At 42.1% G+C, this 20,495-nt stretch overlaps 1 protein-coding gene across 6 annotated transcripts in view; it reads left to right on the top strand.

The window, feature by feature from the left end:
* Positions 1-20,495, top strand: part of VIT (vitrin) — a 99,569-nt gene that overhangs the window by 14,391 nt on the left and 64,683 nt on the right. For all 6 annotated transcript variants that reach the window (XM_032881875.1, XM_032881878.1, XM_032881877.1 and 3 more), the window contains exons 2-3: positions 7,987-8,056; positions 15,791-15,856. In XM_032881875.1, the coding sequence (XP_032737766.1) occupies positions 8,005-8,056; positions 15,791-15,856 (118 nt within the window). In that variant the 5' untranslated portion in view covers positions 7,987-8,004. The remainder of the gene's footprint in view (positions 1-7,986; positions 8,057-15,790; positions 15,857-20,495) is intronic.

Below are 20,495 nucleotides of genomic sequence, written 5' to 3'. Positions count from 1 at the left end.
GATAGGCTTGTGAGAAGCAGATAAGGAGTGGGAAGGTATTCCAGAAAGGGCAATAGTAAGGGTCTGGGACAAGACATGGAGGTGCTGTATGTAGACAAAGACCCTTCTCGGACCCCAGGTGTGCTGTGGGTCCAAGGAGAGGATTATAGGAAAGAACTGCAGTGTGATGGTTTGAGATGGAAGTGGGGCCATTTCAGGAAGAGTCCGTAATGGCTCACCAAGGAATTCAGGCTCTGTTCTGAATAGGATGAGTGGACTGTGGAGAAGGAGTCTGAGATGGTGAATGGACAATCTAACCCATGCTTTAGGAAGTCAGTCCTCCCAGCTGGAGGGAAGGGTGACCTGGAGCCTGGAGAGCAGACACCAAGGAGTAGGCTAGGAGATTATTGTGGCTTCTTAATTGATATCAACATTATCAATGTTCTATCTTAAAAAAATAGCTATTCTATTAATTCTGACTTATTAACATATGGGCACAGAGTAAGATTGAAATAGAACAAAACTGTCAGACTCACTTCTGTCTTTGATCACTACTTACCCAATTTTCGTTCTCTAAAGCAATCACTGCATGGTTATTAAAATAAAAACATTATAGGAGAGTACTATGGACAATTGTATGCCAACAAATTGGATAATCTAGCTGAAGTGGACAAATTCTAGAAACACAAAGCCTACCAAGACTGTGAAGAAATGCAAACTCTGAATAGACCCGTAACTAGTAAGGAGATTGAATCAGTAATCAAAAATCTCCTGACAATAAAAAGCCCTGGGTCTGGTGGTTTCTCTGGTGAATTCTACCGAACACTCAAAGAATAACTAACACCAAACCTTCTCAAACATTTCCCCCAAATGCAGATAAGGGACTACTCCTTAAGTCATCCTATGAGGGCAGCATTACCCAGATACCAAATCAGACAAAGGCACTACAAGAAAACTATAGTGTCCCCTATCAATACAATATCTCTTATAAATATTGATGTAAAAATCTTCTGCAAAACACTAGCAAATTGAATTCAGCAGCATATTAAAATAATTATACAACATGACCAAATGAGATTTATTCCTGGAGTGCCACAATGTTTGAGCATACACAAAAATTGATGAATGTAATACACTGTGCTAATAAAATAAAGGGGAAAAAACAAACACATGATCATCTCACCTGATACAGAAAAAGCATTTGGCAAAATGTAACATCCTTCCATGATAAAAACACTCAACAAACTAGGAATAGAAGGAAACCACTTGAACATAATAAAAACCATATATGAAATCTCACAGCAAACCTCAGGCTCAAAAATGAAAGACTGAAAGCTTCTCCTTTAAGATCAGAAGCAAGGCAAGGATGCCCACCTGTTCTCTCCACTGCTATTCAATAGAGCACTGGAAGTTCTAGCCAGAGGAATAAGGCAAGAGAGATAAATAAAAGACCTCCAAAATAGAAGGAGGAAGTAAAATTATCTCTGTTTGCAGATGATATGACCTTATATGTAGAAAATCCTAAAGATTCCACAACAAAACTGTTAGAATGGAAAAAAAAAAGTTGTTAGAATAAATAAATGAATTCAGTCAAGTAGTAGGATACAAAATCAACACCAAAAACTCAGTTGCATCTCTATACGTGAACAACAAACAATCTAAAAAGGAAATGAAGACAACAATTCCATTTACAATAGCATCAAAAAGAATAAAATACTTGGGAATTAATTTAACCAAGGAGATTAAAGACTTGTACCATGAAAACTACAGAACATTGCTGAAAGAAAGTAAAGAAGGCATAAATAAATAGAAATGTATTTCATATTCATAAATTGGAAGACTTCATATTGTTAAGATCTTAATACTACCAAAAGCAACCTACAGATTCAACACAGTACCTATCAAAATCCCAATGATGTTTTCTGCGGAAATTGAAAAACCCATCCAAAAATTTATATGGAACATCAAGGGACACCAATTGGCCAAAACAGTCTTGAAAAAGAAGAGGCAAGCTGGAAGAGGCACAATTCCTGTTAGAAAACTTACTACAAAGCTATAGTAATCGAAATAGTGTGAGCCTGGCATAGAGGTAGATGTATATACCAGTGGAATAGAATGGAGAGCCAGAAATTAACCATTATGTTATGGTCAAATGATTTTTGACAAGAGTGCCAAGACCATTCAATAGGGAAAAGATATTCTCTTCAACAAATGGTGCTGGGAGAAGAGGATATCCATATGCAAAAGAACAAAGTTGGACACTTACCTAACACCATAAACAAGTACTAACTCAAATGGATCAAAGATCTAAATGTAAGACCCAAAACTAAAAAACTCTTAGAAGAAAACAGAGGACAAAATCTGCATGATGTTGGGGTGGACAGTGATTTCTTAGATATGACACCCAAGGGGCATAGACAACAAAAGAAAAATAGACAAATGAGTCTTCAGGAAAATTTAAAAATTTTGTGCATCCAAGACACTGTAAACAAAGTACAAAAAAATGGGAGAAAATATTTGCAAATCATATGTGGTAAGAGATTAATATCCAAAAAGTATAGGTAACCCTTAAATTCAACAAGAAAACAACGTAATTTGAAACTAGGCAAGGGACTGGAATAGACCTTTTCCAAAGATTGACAAGTAGCCAATAAGCACTCAAAAAGATGTTCAACATCACTAATTATGGGGGAAATGCAAATCAAAACTGCGATGAGATGCCACTCCACACCTGTTAGAATGACAACTACCAAAAGAGACAGAAAATAGGAGGTGTTGGTGAGACTCTGCTGATGCTGGAAGCCTTGAGCATTGTTAGTGGGAATGCAAAATGGCATAGCCGTTCTGAAAACAGTTCGCTGTTTTCCTCAAAAAAAAAAAACTACCATACGATCCAGTAATTTCCCTCTGAGGTATAATAATCACAAAAGAATTGAAAGCAGGGTCTCGGGGCACCTGGGTGTCTCAGTCATTAAGCGTCTGCCTTTGGCTCAGGTCATGATCCCAGGGTGCTGGGATCGAGCCCCGCAATGGGCTCCCTGCTTGGCAGGAAGCCTGGTTCTCCCTCTCCCTCTGCTGGTCCCTCTGCTTGTGTTCCCTCTCTCACTCCATCTCTCTGTCAAATAAGTAAATGAATCTTTAAATAAAATAAGAAAGAAAGCAGGGTCTCAGAGAGATTTGTACATCCATGTTTATAGCGGCATTTTTCACAATAACTAAAATGTAGACGCAAACCAAGAGTTCATCAGCAGATGAACAGATAAGTAAACTATGGTTTATATATGCAATGCAATATTATTCAGCCTTAAAAAGAAAGAAACTCTGACATATGCAACAACATGGATGAGCCCTGAAAACATTATTCTATTTGACCTGGACCAGTCACAAAAAAACAAATACTGTTTGATTCCACTCAAATGAAGTTCTTAGAGGAGTCAAAATCCTAGAGGCAGAATGCAGCCTGGTGGTTGCTAGGAGCTTGGGAGATAGGGGAGATGGGGAGTTTTTATTTAATGTGTGTGGAATTTCAGTTTTACGAGACAAAAAGAGTTCTAGAAATGGATGGCGCCGATGATGGCACATTAGGAGTGTATTTAATCCTGTTGAACTGTACTCTTAAAAAATGGTTTAGATAGTACATTTTACATTTATCTATTTTATCCCAATAAAATAATGGGAGAAAAAAAAAACCTGAAGAATCATATAAATATAAGGTGATGTTATTATTTATTACCAGCTTGCTCTTTTCTAACTCCGGGCAAAAGAGGACTGAATCAAATTGGCTGGCTACTCTACTTGCATCGGTGTGTCTTTTTATCTCACAATCAAGTCTCATTTGCCTCAACAGAACTTCATATTCGGGACTCTATATTTACAGCTCATGGCACAAGTCGTAAACTCACCAATAAGTAACACAAGTTTTTGGAAACTCTGATTATTTTGTTTCTGTTCGAACCCCAGTGAACACGTGGGAATGTAGGGCTCCAGCATTCCCGCGCTTGCCACAGCTTTGTGTCACAGGACAGTCTGCAGCAACTGCTGAACAGGGGTGGTGGCCATCCTTATCCCCAACCTCTGTAATGGTTAAGAGAGGGTTTGAATTTTTTTTACACACATTTTAAAAGGTACCTCTCTGTTTCAAGGCATGAGTAACTAGACCAAGCTAGGACAGAAACTGAAGTGGTGAGAAAGAGGTCTGAAAACATTCTGATTCCAAGAGATGGAGCAATTCTGGTCCTGTTCCATCAGGAGCGAGTCAGCATTTGGGTGATAATTCCTCCAGGGTTAGAGTGTTTCCTGGAATCCTGTTTGTTTTTATCCACCCATCCCAGCATGGAAAGATCAGATACTTCATGTCTCCTAAAGTTGTAAGACAGATCTGCAAGCATTTCTCTCTGCAATCCATCTTCCCTCTGCTTGTTGACTATCGATAATGTGTTTTTTTAAGATTTTGTTTATTTATTTGTCAGAGAGAGGGAGAGAGTGAGCAAGCACAGGCAGACAGAGTGGCAGGCAGAGGCAGAGGGAGAAGCAGGCTCCCTGCAGAGCAAGGAGCTCGATGAGGGACTCGATCCCAGGACGCTGGGATCATGACCTGAGCCGAAGGCAGCTGTTTAACCAACTGAGCCACCCAGGCGTCCCAGACTATCAATAATGTTTATTGAAAGATAAATCACATGCCAGAAATTGAAAGTGTACAATGCACTAGTTTTTAGTGTATTCATAAGATTGTCTTTGTTTTCTTTCCCCTTTTTATTTCCTAGGGAAAGGAGAGAGCCTTAGCTACTCACTCATTGATTCAATGTGTATTTTTTGACCACATAAAAAATCAAGTACAAATCCCTGCCCTCACGGAGCCCTCATTCTAGAGGAGAAAACAAACAATAGACAAACAAAATACATAAACCATAAAGTATGTCAATGATGATAGTAACATAAAAAAATAGTAGAAAAAATAGGGTGTAGCAGTTGGTTGTGGGCGGAAGACGGATTACAAATTTAAGCTGAGTGGTAAGGGGACATCTCAAGAGATGGTAACATTGAAGCGAAGACTTGGAAGAAATGAGGAAGTTAATCATGTTCTCATCTGGGGGAAGAGCATCCAGGTAGAGGAAACAGTAAGTGCAGAGACCATGAGATGTGTGTTCTAAGAAACAGCCAGGAGACCAGTATGCCCAGATCTTAATAGATGAAGGAGAAATGAGGTCAGGAGCCACATAGGGTCATAAGCCACTTGTCAAGACTTTGGCTTTGATTCTGAGTATGGTGGGAAGCCACTTTAGAGTTTTGATCTAAGGAATGCTGTGAACTGATATACTTTGAACCAGGTCATGCTGGCTGCTATGTGCATCATGGAGTCAGAAGGAGAAGGAGACGTTTGTTAGGAGGCTGATTACAGTAATCCATGAGACAGGAAGCATAGCCTGAGCAGACGGCAATGGGAAGATGAGAAGATTGGGCCAGATTCTGGATAGAGTATGAGTGTTGAGCCAACAGGCTTGGCTGAGAGAAGATGTGGAGAAAGAGAAGGAGAAGTCAAGGTGACTTGAAATCTGCAAAGCTGAACAGTAACAGGCGATTGGTGGGGCTGGCTTAGGGGGGGACAGTGGGGCAATTTCCTGTACTGCATTTATCCTAGAAGAAAGGTAAATGTTTAGGCCTGAAAACATGTAAGTTGTTCTGGAGCATCTCAAAATAGTAAAAGACAAACAAATTGTTACTTGTTATCATCCTATTTCTAAAACATAACCCAGCTACTTAAGCATCAAATTGCAAATAGATTGTACCCATGGTTTTATTTCTATTTTTGAAACCAAAACCGTTATCTGCCTATTATGTAACCAGTAGTCCGATACCTTTATTAGGAAATTTAACATATTGCAATTGTTGCTGGAAATTAACAAAATTATCAGTTCTGTTTGAGGTTGCTCTTGCTGCCTAATTTAATTGTTTGTGATAAAATCTTTCATATACTAAACAGTTTTATTTAAGTTAATTGCATTAGGTACTTGTATTACTACTTCGACCATAATTTGATAATTGCTTTTTGTTAATAAAATCTGCATAGTCCTGAAACTAAATACTGGCTATAAGCCTGCCCTGCACCTAGCTAGTACCAGATTGTGTTTCAAATTCTCTACTTTGGCAGCTTCAAAATCAACCATGGAAGATTTACACACAGAAATCAACAAACATTACAAGTTGGGGATTTTTTTCCCCCAGAGAACAGATTCAGCAGGACACTACGGGGCATAGAGACATGTAGGGTATGAATACCAGATTTCAGCCCCACAGTGGTGGCATTGGACAGAGAGGATGTAACGGGAGCCATCTACCCCAGAAGGTAGGGGTGCTTTATCATTGACATTGCTTAGAACTGCTAGCTTATAAAGGTAATAAAAAGCAGACCAACCTTAAGCTTTCAATTCTCTACAGACAAGGCTCTTCCTTATTGTCCGTGCCCAGAGCAGGTCTTTCCCACCACTCCCACCTCCAATCTCATCCTGCTGACTGTCCGGTCACCAGGGGAGTGACATGTAACTTTTCTAAGCCTTCATTTCCTGAAGGGATCATAAAATCTACCACACTGTCTTATTGTGAAGACTTGAGACCAAAGAGAGTACAAAGTATATGCTCTAGGTAGTGAGTAATGGTAGGATGAACAAACCTTTTAGGGTTTCCTTCCAGCCCCAAGAGAAGAAGGAAACCCCACATAGATCAACAGCATCTTCATATCCACTCTGCTTCCCAAACTCTGAGCCCCTGTCAATGCTGTTCCTCCCACTTGGGGTCATGTCTATTTCTGCATGTCCAAACTGTTTGCCTTTCAAAATTGACCCAGTTGCTATCCCCTCTAAGAGACTTTCTCTTTTTCCCATGGCTGATATAATCTCTCCTTCCTGTAAAATTCCCTGGCTTTGGGGGGAATCTCTGGTACTTTCCCAGGCCTACTGGGTTAGAATCTGCATTTTAACAAGATCCCCAGGGGATTCCTATGCATGTAAGATTTAGGAACTCTTGCTCTAAATCACTAGATCTCACACTTGTCAACACACTGGAATTACCCAGGGAGCTTTTAAAAACTTAACGCTTAGATCCCACCTTAAGAGATTCTGATTCAACTGGTCTGGGGTACAGCCCGTGCACCAGGGTCTTTTAGAACTCCCAGATGATCCTAATATGCATCGAAGTTTGAGAACCACTGGTCTATAAACTCTCCTTATACTCCCTTATGGAGCCTGCACACTTCCTAATGTTAAGGTTATTTGTGTCTATATATGTTTTCCCACTTGTAGTAAACTGTAAATCTTTTAAGAGCAAGAACTAGTTCTTCATTCAGTTTTTATCACCCCCTCCCTAACAATACCTGGCATATAATGGGAGTTTAATAAACACTATTGCATGAATGATGAATGCATCTTTTATCTGTAATCTAAAAAGAGTCTCTCGGGGCGCCTGGGTGGCTCAGTGGGTTAAAGCCTCTGCCTTCGGCTCAGGTCATGATCCCAGGGTCCTGAGATCGATCCCCACATCGGGCTCTCTGCTCATCAGGGAGCCTGCTTCCCCCTCCCTCTCTCTCTGCCTGCCTCTCTGCTTACTTGTGATCTCTCTCTGTCAAATAAATAAATAAAATCTAAAATAAATAAATAAATAAATAAATAAAAATAAAAAGAGTCTCTCAATACCTAAAAGTAGCTTTTGTCCTAATCTGAAGACAGCTTGAACCTATTCCCAAAATTATGGAGTCAATTCTTCTTCACTTCTCTGAAGAACGGGGGCTGGTAGCTAGAACGAGATTTCTACCTGAGGATGCAGGCTCTCTGGGTACCAGTGAGTCGGGCCACTGCCATCTCTGGGGGCTACTTAGAGAAAGCTGCAGCTTTGGAATCTGGAGACCCCGGGGAGCAATGAAAGAAGCAAAACGAAGGGGCCCCTCCCCACACTACATGTGTCCAGTTCAGAACTCTTGGCTGAAATATGACGGTGTTATTGTTTCTTCCTCTCCAGGGTGCCATTTTCATATTTATGGGGATTGTTGTCCTCACTATGAAGGCATCTGTTATTGAAATGTTCCTTGGTAAGTACTTTTATGTGTGTATCTGGATACACTTTTAACATTTTCCTAAGGTCCAAAGAATCTTGCCAAGAAGAGGCTTAAACCAAGACAGAGCATATAAACAGTACAGTGTATCTTTTTATGATAAACATTTTAGAGAGACGTTTAAGTGAGAATGTTAAGTGTAGATCAAATTCAGGATGTACGTGTGTATATATTTTTGTATAAAGCAAAATTATGTATCATGTGTGTACATGTTACACACATACACACACACACATGTCTTGCCTTCTTCAACTAGCAAATGTTTCAGATGGAGTATATTTACAGATTCTGAATTCAGAAATCTTATTGCTTATTTAAAAAAAAAAAAAAATCTCATCACTGACATGTCCTATTTGTACCACTGGTGACTCATGCTCTCAGAGATGGAACCCACACCCGCTATCAGCAGAGAACACAATTTCGGGTAGGCTCTGGAGGAGGAGCCATTCAGCTGCAGGAGAGAAAAGGATTGATGAGGTTAGCATTAAGCCCAAGGGTGATTATCTGTTAATCTTGACCCCTGCTGTGCCCTGGCCACCGTTGGACAGAGCAACCCTATGGGAATCACTGCCTTAATCTCACCAGGGAAGGGTGCGAAGACTTTTTGGGCATTGTATTCATTTCCCCGGGTGCCATGACAAAATACCACAGGCTGAGTGGCTTGAAACAGTGCAGTTTTATTCTCTGACAGTCCTGAAAGCTAGAAGTCCAAAACCAAAGTGTCAGCAGGATTGGTTTCTTCAGACGGCAGTGATGGAGACTGTGCTCCATGCCCCCTCCTTCGGGAGGTTTGCCGGCCATCTTTGGCATGTCTTGGCATCTCTGCCACCATCTTCACGTGGCGTTCTTCCTCAGTCGGTTGAGTATCTGTGTGTGTCCAAATTTCCTTTTCTTATAACACTAGTCATAGTGGATTAGGAGCCCAGCCTACTCTAGCACAACCTCATCAGAACTTAAACAATTACATCTATTTCAAAATGAGGTCACATTCGGTTTTGAGGGCTGGGACTTCAACCTATGAATTTAGAAGGGACAAAATTCAACCCAGAATATAATCAGAATGTTCCAGGTCTGTGTAGAGGAGGTCTATGCAGCAGAGTTGGGGAACAGAAGAGAAGAGGTGACACAGGGAAGGCAAGAGGGCTCTCACGGTGTGGAAGGAGACTAGACCGGGAGTCGGAGAGACCCTGTGGGTTCCAGTCCAGACTGCCCGCCAACCTGCTAAGCTCAAGCCCCTTCATTTCCAGTTTGCCCTTTGAGAGGCTGTCCGCTCCCACACTGCCCCACTAGTTAGTGTTTCTTATGTAGGGCAGGTGGGGAGTCAGGAATAGGAAGGCTTTAGCTGCTGTAAAACACACAAAGCCAGCAAACCCCGAGGCCATTTCATACTCTGCTTGCCCCCCATATGACAGAACCAAGAAGGGACACTTGACTGTCCTTCCTTGTCCCCAGCCTCTCACAACCTGTCTTTCTGCAAAACTCTCTCCCCTCAGGGCTGCTCATTCAGAAGGTAAGAAATCAAAGCCGGCAAAGGAGATTCCTGTCAACACAATTCCCTCTCTGTCCTCATGTGTCTGTCTCCCCAGCATCTCTCTTACTCATCTGTTTGTCTTTATCCCAGGGCCATTTCCCTGTCACTCTCCTCAGTACTGGGACAGCCTCCCTGCCCCAAATCCTGACCCCTCTAACTCCTTCTCAACCACACCCCCCAATTAATCTCTCTAAAGAACACATCTGATCACCACTCTTGACTTAAACTCCTCCGTGGTTCCCCTTTGTCTTTGGGATGGGACCTATAACTCTAAAAGTACCTTGCTTGCAGACCTTCCTGATATGGCCCCCCCTTGCTGTCTTCTGCTCTCCTTGCTCCCCACAGAGCCCACTCCGGCTTCCGAGGATCTGAAAAGTACTGACCTTCTCCGTCCCTCAGGGCTCACATCATTTTCCCCCTTCAGGCCTTTGACCATGCTGGGTCCTTGCCCGGAATGCTCTTCCTCTCACTCCCACACCCCCCACAAGCCCTACTCGTCCTGGGGAAGCTTCCTTCCACCACTACCAACCCCCCCATTTGACCAGGCCATCTTCCTAAGGGCTTCTGTGGTGCCCTGTATTGATTCTCTTCATAGCTGTGTTGTGTTCACCTTTCCGCTCGGCAGGCTCCCCCAGAGCTGTGAACTCACTGAGGGCAGTTGGCAGGAGCTGTGTCCTGCATTTTCAATGCTGAGCACATCTCATAGGCACTCAAGAAATACTGTAAAATAAATTATTCTTAGGGATGCTAGATTTGTAAGGAATCAGAGTCCAACTGTGCACCTAATTCCAACGTGTGGGTGTATATATACTACAAATCAAATATCACACAGTACTGTCCAATGATCCCCCCCTTAATTAATGTCAATTAAGTATCCAATATATATCAGAGCTAGCATGTTTAAGACATCCTCGAATTTATGATACAGCAGAGTTTTATGCCACTGTCTTTGGAGCATCATGTGTAATCAACAACTGTGCTTATGGGGAGTGAGTGGAATAAATGGGCTAAGGCAGTAGTCAGCAAACTTGCAATCTGGTTCCAGCTTTTGCCCCAAAGACCTGCAGCTTTAGCCAAGGTGTTAACCTTGACCTTTGTGTCTTTTTTTTTAATAAAAGAAAAGGATAACCTACAAAGCTCTTCCCAGCTTTAATATTCTGTGATTTGAAGCATAATTTTATGATTTACATGATTGTAGAGAATAAGTCATCCTGTCTTTGCTATGAAGCTCTGATTTATATGACATTAGATGTTTCATTGAGTACATAATATGAAATTAAAGCATGTGGGAGGGGTGCCTGGGTGGCTCAGTGGGTTAAGCCTCTGCCTTTGGTTCAGGTCATGATCTCAGGGTCCTGGGATAGAGCCCCGCACCGGGCTCTCTGCTCAGCGGGGAACCTGCTTCCCCATCTCTCTCTGCCTGCCTCTCGGCCTACTTGTGATCTCTCTCTGTCAAATAAATAAATAAAATCTTTTTAAAAAATTAAAAAATTTTTAAAAAGCATGGGGGAAATTTGAACTGCCTTTAAATGATCTGCTTTGTAAGTCGGTTTTCAGGAAAGCACTGTGGACACTTAAAGAGAAGCAGAGCTGGAGAGTGTTTAAAGTGGTAAAAATAGATTTTAATCAGGAACTACCGCAATCGAGGAGATCTCACTATAGAAATGGGCTCAATTCCAAATATAACAAGGGACATGGAGATTTATATCTGAGCAGCAGGTTGCGGGGGGTCAGGGGATGGAAATTACTGAGAGAAGACATCAAGGGTGGGGGATTCTTGCTAAACCTATCTGACACGGTTCTTGCTAAAGGCAGACCAGGGTGAACAGATATCTATCAAGGGTGGGGGATTCTCTCTAAACAGGATTCTTGCTAAAACTGGGTGATACAGGACCAACAAGGAGGAACACTGAAGCCCAGTGTCAAAGGCCATTTGGAAAGAGAGCTTGGAGGAGCCCCATTAGAGTTTAGTCAAAGAGAGAGTCCTTGTCAATACCACTAGAGTTTGTATCCTGAGGGGCCCTGGAGTTTATGGGGTACACGGAGGCATTTCTATAAAAGTTATAGACACATAATAAGTTTTCAGTAAGTGCTTCTTGATTTGATCATTGATTAGATGTCCTGGCACTTCATGTCTTTCTTGAAAGTAAGTGAATTCTGATGATAATTCATGACTGGCCAGAAGAGACTGGGATATGAGTGCCGATTAACCATACTGATGATTTTGGTATGCCCTTTTCATTTTCATAAATCTATGGGATTTCAATATGACCCAATTAAAAAACAATTTATCTTGTCTTTTTTGAATTGTAAAAGAAACATTTTCTTTATAAAATATGGGATTTACATATGGAAAATACTATAAAATGGCAAAAATATACAAAATAAAAATAGAAACGACAATGCCATCATTACAAACATTTTGGTATGTTTGTTCCACTTATTTCTCTCTGGATATATTGTAATTTTGTCAGAATCATTCTTCAGGTTAGAGCTGAGCACTTGCCAGTTTGTTTAATATTCTTTAACACATCATTTGTAGTAAACGCTCAGGGTACCCCTACTATTGGGACATTTCCAGCATTCCATTATTTCCAGATTATCATTATAAATAATGTTTAGTGAACATTTTTTACATAAGTTTTTGTCTATATCTCTAATTATAATTTGGGATATATTCCTAGAGGTATATTTCCTAGGACAAAGAATATAACTCTTTTTAGGGTTATTGAAATATATTATCAAATGGCTTTCCAGAATGATTCCACCTTCTTAAACTTCACCAGCAGTGTACCTAAATGCCCTTATCTCAAATCCATGCCAAGATTAATTATCATCTTGTTTTCAGTATTTACTGACATAATATGGGAAACTACCCCTTGGTTTGGCTTTGGCTTGCAATTTTTATCATTAATGAGACTGAATGTTGTTTTAAGCTCATTCATTTGCATTTCTTTATCTATAAGCTATCTGGATGATAATTTATTTAATTCTAAAACAATTACGCCTCCGCCATCTTAACTATACTGATGGCTACTCTAGAGAAGAAGAGAGTAAGAAGTGGAAGGAGATCTTTCACCTGAAAAAGTAATTTCAACATTCAACTTATTTTGAAATTTCAAGCACTGATGTCAAAGGATGGGATCTTTAGTCAATGTTGTTCAAAACTAGAACACTGAGTTTTGAACAGTTGAGAAGTATTGCTGCAAATTGCGTAAACCACGATTACCTTAGAACTTTGGACTCTAGATTTAATTTCCTCAAGCCTTCTAGACACTAATGGCCTCAGTTGCCAGAAGGGACTGGATTTCAGACCTGTGGTCCACTTTGTACTTTGAAGTGAGAATCAGCCATCCATCCCTGTGCTCTGCCTGGCTTCCTAAGAAAAGGGACATAAGACTAATTTTTCCGTTTCCCAAATTCAATACTCAATTCACCACTTCAGCATAGCAAGAGAAGCCTTACTGATGAGGAATGAAGACTCCGGGGCACAAGCACATTTTCAGCCTTATTGACCAGCCCTCCCCTTGAGGAGTGGTTTCTGGGGAGTTTTAATTAACAAGATTCCAAGCTGAGGAGTGGGCCAATGTGTACCACTGAAAATAATGACTTTATTAACCACTGTGGTAAAACTGAACCCAGCTATGCATGTTTTCAGCCCCGAGGGTCATGGGTGAGCAAATGCAAGTGATGGGGTGGTCTTACTGAAATATTTATAGTCCTAATGATATGGAGACTCAGAAACCACTTGCCACAGGCACAGAGGCCCAGAGACCCAGAAAGACAGTATTTGGTTTTTCCGAAGAATTGATACCCAGATATATGACTATTTCAATTATTCCTTCTAATGAACTTGCTTAATTTTATTTTCCATATTTATTTAGTATTTGTCCTTTAAAATATTCTAGGATTCGTTATTTTTGTGTATAAAATGAAGACGTGTCTTCACACAGAGTTAAATGACACAGAGACTCCTATAAAAATTAGACCTCCAGGACACTCACATCCACCAAAACCCCAGAAGTAAATAACACCTCGAAAATGTCTGCCTTCATTCCACTTGGCTAGACCTGTGGTTCCTACTCAGTTCTCTTTCATGTGTCTGTTCTCTCAGGACATACTACGTCAGCTGTGCGGCCTCAGCTCATGCTACTGCTCAAAACTGCTCAAAAATGATAATTCAGGAGCTGCGTCATGGGTGCAGAATAGCTAGATAATCACAAGATAAATAACAATTTTCTTTTTTTTTTAAGATTTTATTTATTTATTTGTCAGAGATCACAAGTAGGCAGAGAGGCAGGCAGAGAGAGGAAGAAGCAGGCTCCCCGCTGAGCAGAGAGCCTGACGCGGGGCTCTATCCCAGGACCCCGGGACCACAACCCAAGCTGAAGGCAGAGGCTTCAACCCACTGAGCCACCCAGGCGCCCCTAAATAACAATTTTCTTAGCAAACCCTGGTGACATTTTCCTTCAAAGGTAGTTGCTAATCAAGAATTTCCAGGTCCATTTATATCTAAATTAAACATTTGTGTTGTCACACACACACACACACACACACACACACACACCACGAAGGAGAATGTCTATTTTGATTACTCTATCACCTTATATATACCTCTGGAGTCCCAAACCTACCCAGAAAGTGAGTTTCTCAAAAAAAAAAAAAAAAAAGTGGCTTAAATAGAAGCATGTTACGCAGTGATAAGGCAGAAGATGCCTGGAGAGGAAGGAAGAAGAATGGAGAATTGGTTAGCTTTTTGAAAGGAAAACATTGTTTTTCCATCTACAGGTAGAACTAGCATCAGTACAGAGACGTGAGCATTTTCAGACATTACTAATAAAAAAATGCTATGAGAAATGTTCACAATACGTACCAAAATTCTAAGTGGGCCTATATTTCAGACAAGAAATCCTATTTGGAAATTTATTTAAAGGAAATAACAAAGGATCAGGGCAAAGAGGAAGTTATTTATATTATTAATATTAATATAGTTAATTAATATTAATATTCCATATTAAGTCAGAAGATGACTAAATTATGGTACATCCATATAGTACAATACCTTTCAGGCCCTCAAAATTACTGTGAGAGGAGCATTTAATGACAAGAAAAAATGTCTGTATATATCCTTAAGTAGAAATAAGTTACAAAACATCGCAAACAGTGTGAGCTTGATAAGATGCTTGTTTAAAAAAAGCACCTACCTGAATATGTATACATATAGAAAAAATGAAAATATCGTATCTTTTGTGTTCATCTATGTTTTCTATAATGTTCCTAGTGTTTTTTACATTCTTCTGTGAGGAACAAGTCCTATTCTGGTAATAAGAAAAAAAATGGTCAGTGCTATATTTTAAAAACACAAGGCTCAAGCTGGTAATGCGACTTTGAACTAAAAAGGATAAAGAGCTCTCCCTTCTTCCTCTGCTGTTGTACTTCCTCAAGAGAGCAGCATCCAAAAGCTGTTCTGCTCCTGTTTCTGAGGAGGAAGGTCAACTAATTGCAGTTGGCCTTGACAGGGCCCGGAAGCAGGTGCTGGTACAGCGGACCACCAGGGGACACTCTGGTCACCCCTCACCCCCTGTAACCAGTCCCCCTCTTCTCCCCAGCCTGCTCTCTTCTTGTCTTCCTTTCCTAGACAGCCCTCCCCTGTGGCTTTCTACATATCCCATCCCTTCTACCTTCCTTATCTCCCTCACATGCACGCACGCATGCGCCTGTATGCGCGTGCATATACACGCACGCATGCGCAGTGCTCTGGCCAGTTTGACATTAGCCATTTGGAAACTCCGTGTGGCGCAGAGGAGAGAGCTCAAGAAGGCCCTGGTGCTCACCCTACCTCTATCATTTATTTATGGCACTGAGCAAATGAGTGGACTTCTCAGGCCCCCCATTTCCTCTTTTGGCGACTGGAGAGGGCAGACTCAGGGTGGTGAAATGCACAGCAGCAAAACAGAGGACAGATGCCCGGGAGGTGTTTTTGGAAGGCTCCCTCAGCAGCGGCCAGGAAAAGTACACAAACATCCATCTTATTTCCCCAACCTTCATTTAAGGGAACATTAGTTCCACTGATGAGACTATTTTAACATGTGATGGAAGCGATGATAAGGGTCAAAAGAGAGAGAGAGTGTTTGGGTAAAATGATATTGATTAGATTTTCTTTCGTTTTCTCCATGTAGTTTTGCTGGCAACTGGAATACACTCAAATAAAGACATGACCAAGAAGATCAAAAGGCCCAAGTTCAGTAAGTAAAATTGCAATTCCTCATTAGCATAAGGTTTGTGTCTCTTATGTAGAGGGGTTTTATACTTGTTTCAGATAATTTGGAAGGTTTGGGGGCTTTTTGACTTTACTTCAGTTGTTTTGCATTCAGACTGATAGGTAATGATTATTATTTATCACCTACTTCATCCCAAAAAGCATTTGAGAGAGGAGTGCTGATTTTAGGTGAAAGATCTGTGGTTCCATTATATTGGAGCATTTCAAAATGCACATACAAAGACCAGGCGACACCATGTCTCTATGGCTAAGCCTGAGTAGGTATTTTCTTGCCATTGAAATGTCAATTCCCCATACCAGAAAATTCTGTCTAGCTAATACAAATCTGCCCTCCTTCCGGCATGCTCTGGGATCAGAAGGTAAATCTCACAGCAAAGCCCAGAAGGTTTCACACCTAATCAGTGAAGAGAGGAAAAATAAATTTCATTTTTGGATAGTATATCAGTTAAGATTAGATGACAGGGAATCTAGAATAACAACTGCTTGAGTAAGACTGAAGTTTTCTTTCTCTCTCCTCTGAACATAGTCAGTCTGGGCTTTTAGGGAATCTTCACAATCTTCAGGGATCCAGACTCCTTCTACCTTACAATTCTGCTCTCCGCAACATGCCTCTCAACTCACTGTCCAAAATGGGTGCCCCAGCTCCAACCATCATGTCCATATTCCAGTTGGCAGGAAGGGATGAAGAAGGGTAAATACCCATCCCTTTAAAGATAAGTCCAGGAAATCAAATACACCACTTCTACTTAAATATCACTAGCCAGTATTAAGGGAGAATGGGAAATGTCTTGATTTCAAGCATCCACATGCCTAAGCTAAAAAAGTAGGGGGGTATATTACAGGAAAGGAGGAAGAATAGATATTGGAAAATCACTAGTAGGACAAGACATAGATGGAAAGGCTCACGTTCAAATGCTATAAGCACACCGAGATACCTGGTCCTAAATTTATAGATTTGATTGAGGCTTAAGTTAAAGCATATTTATAAAGGGCCCTAAAAGAAATGCCATAGATATAGTTAATGTTCTGTGCTCTCTACAACTGAAACTTCTTTATAGGCATTAAATTTAGATGCTTGAAATCAGCGACATTAATAATCCGAAATATAAGAAAGATATTTGCTTCACACACCATTCTTTTTTCCTTCTGCTCCTTTAAACCCTCCATGTGGGATTTCCTGTTGAAGTGAGACCAAAAGGGCAGCCAGCCACAGCCTCCAAGCCTAAAATACTAAAAAGGAATCAGTTGCTTATTTATTCCTGTCATTACCAAGAGCCAAGAGAATCAGCCCAGGGCCAGATGTGTGTTCAAAACAATGACTAGGTTAATATGGAGACAAATGCACACCCAAGTATGAATTCCTTTGGGCTGTTTCCAGTATCTTCATTAGCTCATATACAAAAAGCATGAAAGGTTCCATGATTACCATGACAACGGTTTTCAGTGACTATGAAAGGCTGTGCTAAATGACCCAAGGGCAAACCTCTTTGAGAGATCTCAAATGGATTGAGTTTCTGATATGCTAAATTCTAACCTTACACTCAAAATCTCCCTGGTGATGCAGCACATTTGAATCAATAAATGCATGAGGCCTTTTCTCTAATTAGAAACCCTGGCACAATCATTAAATGGCGGGGCGGGGGAGGGGGGGCTAGATACAATGAAGGTAATAGGATATTCCCAAACCATGGCAGTATCTGATTCTTTACCTCAGGAATATTTCCAACTGACAGTCTATAGCTTGAGGCCAAAGCAATTTTCATTTTTTCTTTTCAGTGTTGTCAGTCTGCCACTGGGGTAGGTGACTTACGGCAAGGAGGCACACCATTCATTCCTTTTACCAGTACTGGGTGTCCACCAAGTACCAGATACTATGCTAGACACCCAAATACAACAGTGACTGAGACCTTTGCCCTCACAAAACTCAAAATCTAGGGAGAAAGAAAGACAATCACCAGGCAGCTAAAGTCACTCCAAGAATATGGAGAAGAAGCTGTATATCTGGGAGGGCTTCCTGGAGGAAGCGGCACACTTACACTGATAATGTGAAGACCAAATAGGTATAGATCAGGCAAAGATGAGGAGAAAAGAGTGTTACAAGCAGATAGAAAACAGCACGCCTAAGGCCGGAACGAGTTAAAAAGTGTCAAATATGATTGAAATCTAGAGTAGGAAGCGAATGTGTTGAGATAAGAGATGGAAGGATAAGCAGGCGTCGGATCGTGGAGAGCTTTGTTACCATGTCCAGGAATCTGGACTTCCTCATGAGGGCAGTGGGAATAACTCTGTGCAGGTTATATCGGTTGCAATCAGCATAAATACCAAAGGGATTTTTGCAGGATATGGAGCGGCTCGTAGGTTGGCAGCTAGAACTCACTGGAACTGTACCTCAGATGAAAAGAACTCAAGAATCAGTTCCTCTGCTTCTTTCCACATGTCTGCCTCACTGTCTCTCTCCCCTCTCCCTGTCCCTCCCTGTCTCCCTCTCCCCTGCCCTTCCCTCCCCACCCTGGACTCTGTGCACACTGTGTCTCTCACTACTGAGTCCACATTCCGGGAAGAGAGAACCTCATTGCATCATCCCAGGCTGCAGGGTGGTTCTCAGAGAAGAATAAGCTGGTTAGGGTTGTGCTAGGGAAATAAGACCATCCTGCCAACCAAAAAACCCCTCCCTGCCAACAAATGAAGAGAGATGAGAGACAATGCCATTTGTTAGTGAGAAAAAGCATAGAGATTTACACGCATACACAGGTACAGCGAGAGTGTCTACCAAGTCTGAATGGCATTTCACACAAAGGTGTCCCGTGAAGGGGGAGACAGAACAATTACGTCTTCTCTTATCTCCTTGAGAGATGAAGGCACGTGGCTCGTGCCTGTCTCCCGTATGCCTGGGCATCGCTGAACTCCTGCTGGAGCTAACATCACCGTTTTACTCTAAGAGCTGACATCTCAGAGTATATCTTACAGGGAGCTGCTGATGGGTTTTAAGGAGAAAAGGGAAATCATAAAAGCCAGGCTTTAAACAAACCAGTTTGGCCTCAGTGTGAGAACAGCCGGGGCCAGTGCCCCTCAGTTTCTGGATGGGCAGCACCAGCAGCACCTGCGACCTTCTGCCCGAACCCCTCCTCCAACCCCAGCCGGGACTGCGGGAATCAGAAGCACTGGGGTTGGGGCCCAGCCCTCCAGGTCTTAGCAAGCCCTCCAAGAACTCCATTGCCTGATGACATCCGTGAACCCATGCATCAGAGAGCCGTCCCAGATCAGGGCTTCTTCCAGGTCCGAAGGTGAAATCACGGGTACTGTTCAGTGCCCTCCGACCTCTCGTCTAGCCAGCCCTCCACGGGCACCAGTGTCCCTGCAAGATGAAGGGTCCTGACCACCCAGAGGACTGAAGGTGAAGTAACAAGAAGAAAGTGGTCCGAGAGTTCGGGTCAGTGGACACTGGCCCCTACTAAGCATGTGGCACGGCTCTTAACTCTTGAGGATCTAGTGCCCGAGACCCGGTGCCATGAGCTGGCAGAGCCAGATTGGAAATGCAGGTCTGTGTGAGGTTCTAGCCCATAGGCTCTTCCCAGTGGCTTCTACCAAGCCAGAAATGAAGTCCCTGCTGCGGGGAGGTAGAGGGGCTGTGGGATGATCGGGGATGACCGAAAGGGAAATAGAGTAGAAGAGATGTGGATATAGCAGGAAAGGAGGCACCAGCATGGGTATCGTCCTTGCCGAAGCCTTACACCATGCGAGTTTATCTGTTTTCTTGTACAAGTAGAGTCACTTTGCTTTAGGCAACGTCACATTCTCTCCCCCATACTTCTTTTTTTTATTTCTGTTTCTTCTCATCTCCTTTCCCTTTTCCATTTTTTTGGTCTGCCCATGGCCGTCCCAGAGGCCCTCATGCATATCACTCGGCTCCACGGGGGGCTGTTTGGATCAGGAAGCTAGTACATATAGAAAATAAGCTGGCATGGGGGAACTTATAAAAAGGGGAAGCAAAGAGGAAAGAGAAGAAAGAAGGAAGAAAGGAAAGAAAGAAGGGAGGGGAAGGAAAAGGGAAGGGAAGGAAAGGAAAGGAACAAGTTCTTACAAATCTTTTCCTCCCACTTAACCATTCATTTCAAGCTAATACTTAGCTTTCCCATACACAGTTGTATTGGGCAAACTGTTATTCCACCATATTTGGCTTATCAACACCTCATTTTCTAAATCAAATTAAGTCGGACTCCAAACTGCCCATTTTCAGGGGCTGAGAAATTACAATTCCATCATTCCAGGGGCTTCGTCCTTCCCCGAGCCCAGCCCCTGGAAGCCTTGTGCAGTCTACATCACCCAGGGAGTTCCCCTGCACCGCTCTGTGTCCAAGCCCATGTTACCTGCAGAAGTTGGGCACATCATTGTTTTCTGAGTGCTGGCATCTTGGGGAAGATGGGGAAGTCCCATGCCTAAGGCTTCACCCTGAGGGGCACCCCACCAGGTATTGCTCCAAGATGACCTCCAAGGTCACTGGTGGGGAACAGGCTCATTTCCCTTACTGGGACCTACCTGCCCACTCTTTCCAGTCTTAGAAGACCATTTCCTCCCCATCACTCTTTGGGCTGACCAAGCCCAGT

The sequence above is a fragment of the Lontra canadensis genome, unplaced genomic scaffold (genome assembly GCF_010015895.1).
Source record: "Lontra canadensis isolate GAN:19392208 unplaced genomic scaffold, GSC_riverotter_1.0 scaffold78, whole genome shotgun sequence".
NCBI classification, from domain to species: Eukaryota; Metazoa; Chordata; class Mammalia; order Carnivora; family Mustelidae; genus Lontra; species Lontra canadensis.
The sequence above is the reverse complement of the archived record's forward strand: the minus strand, read 5'-3'. Positions and strand labels throughout refer to the sequence as shown.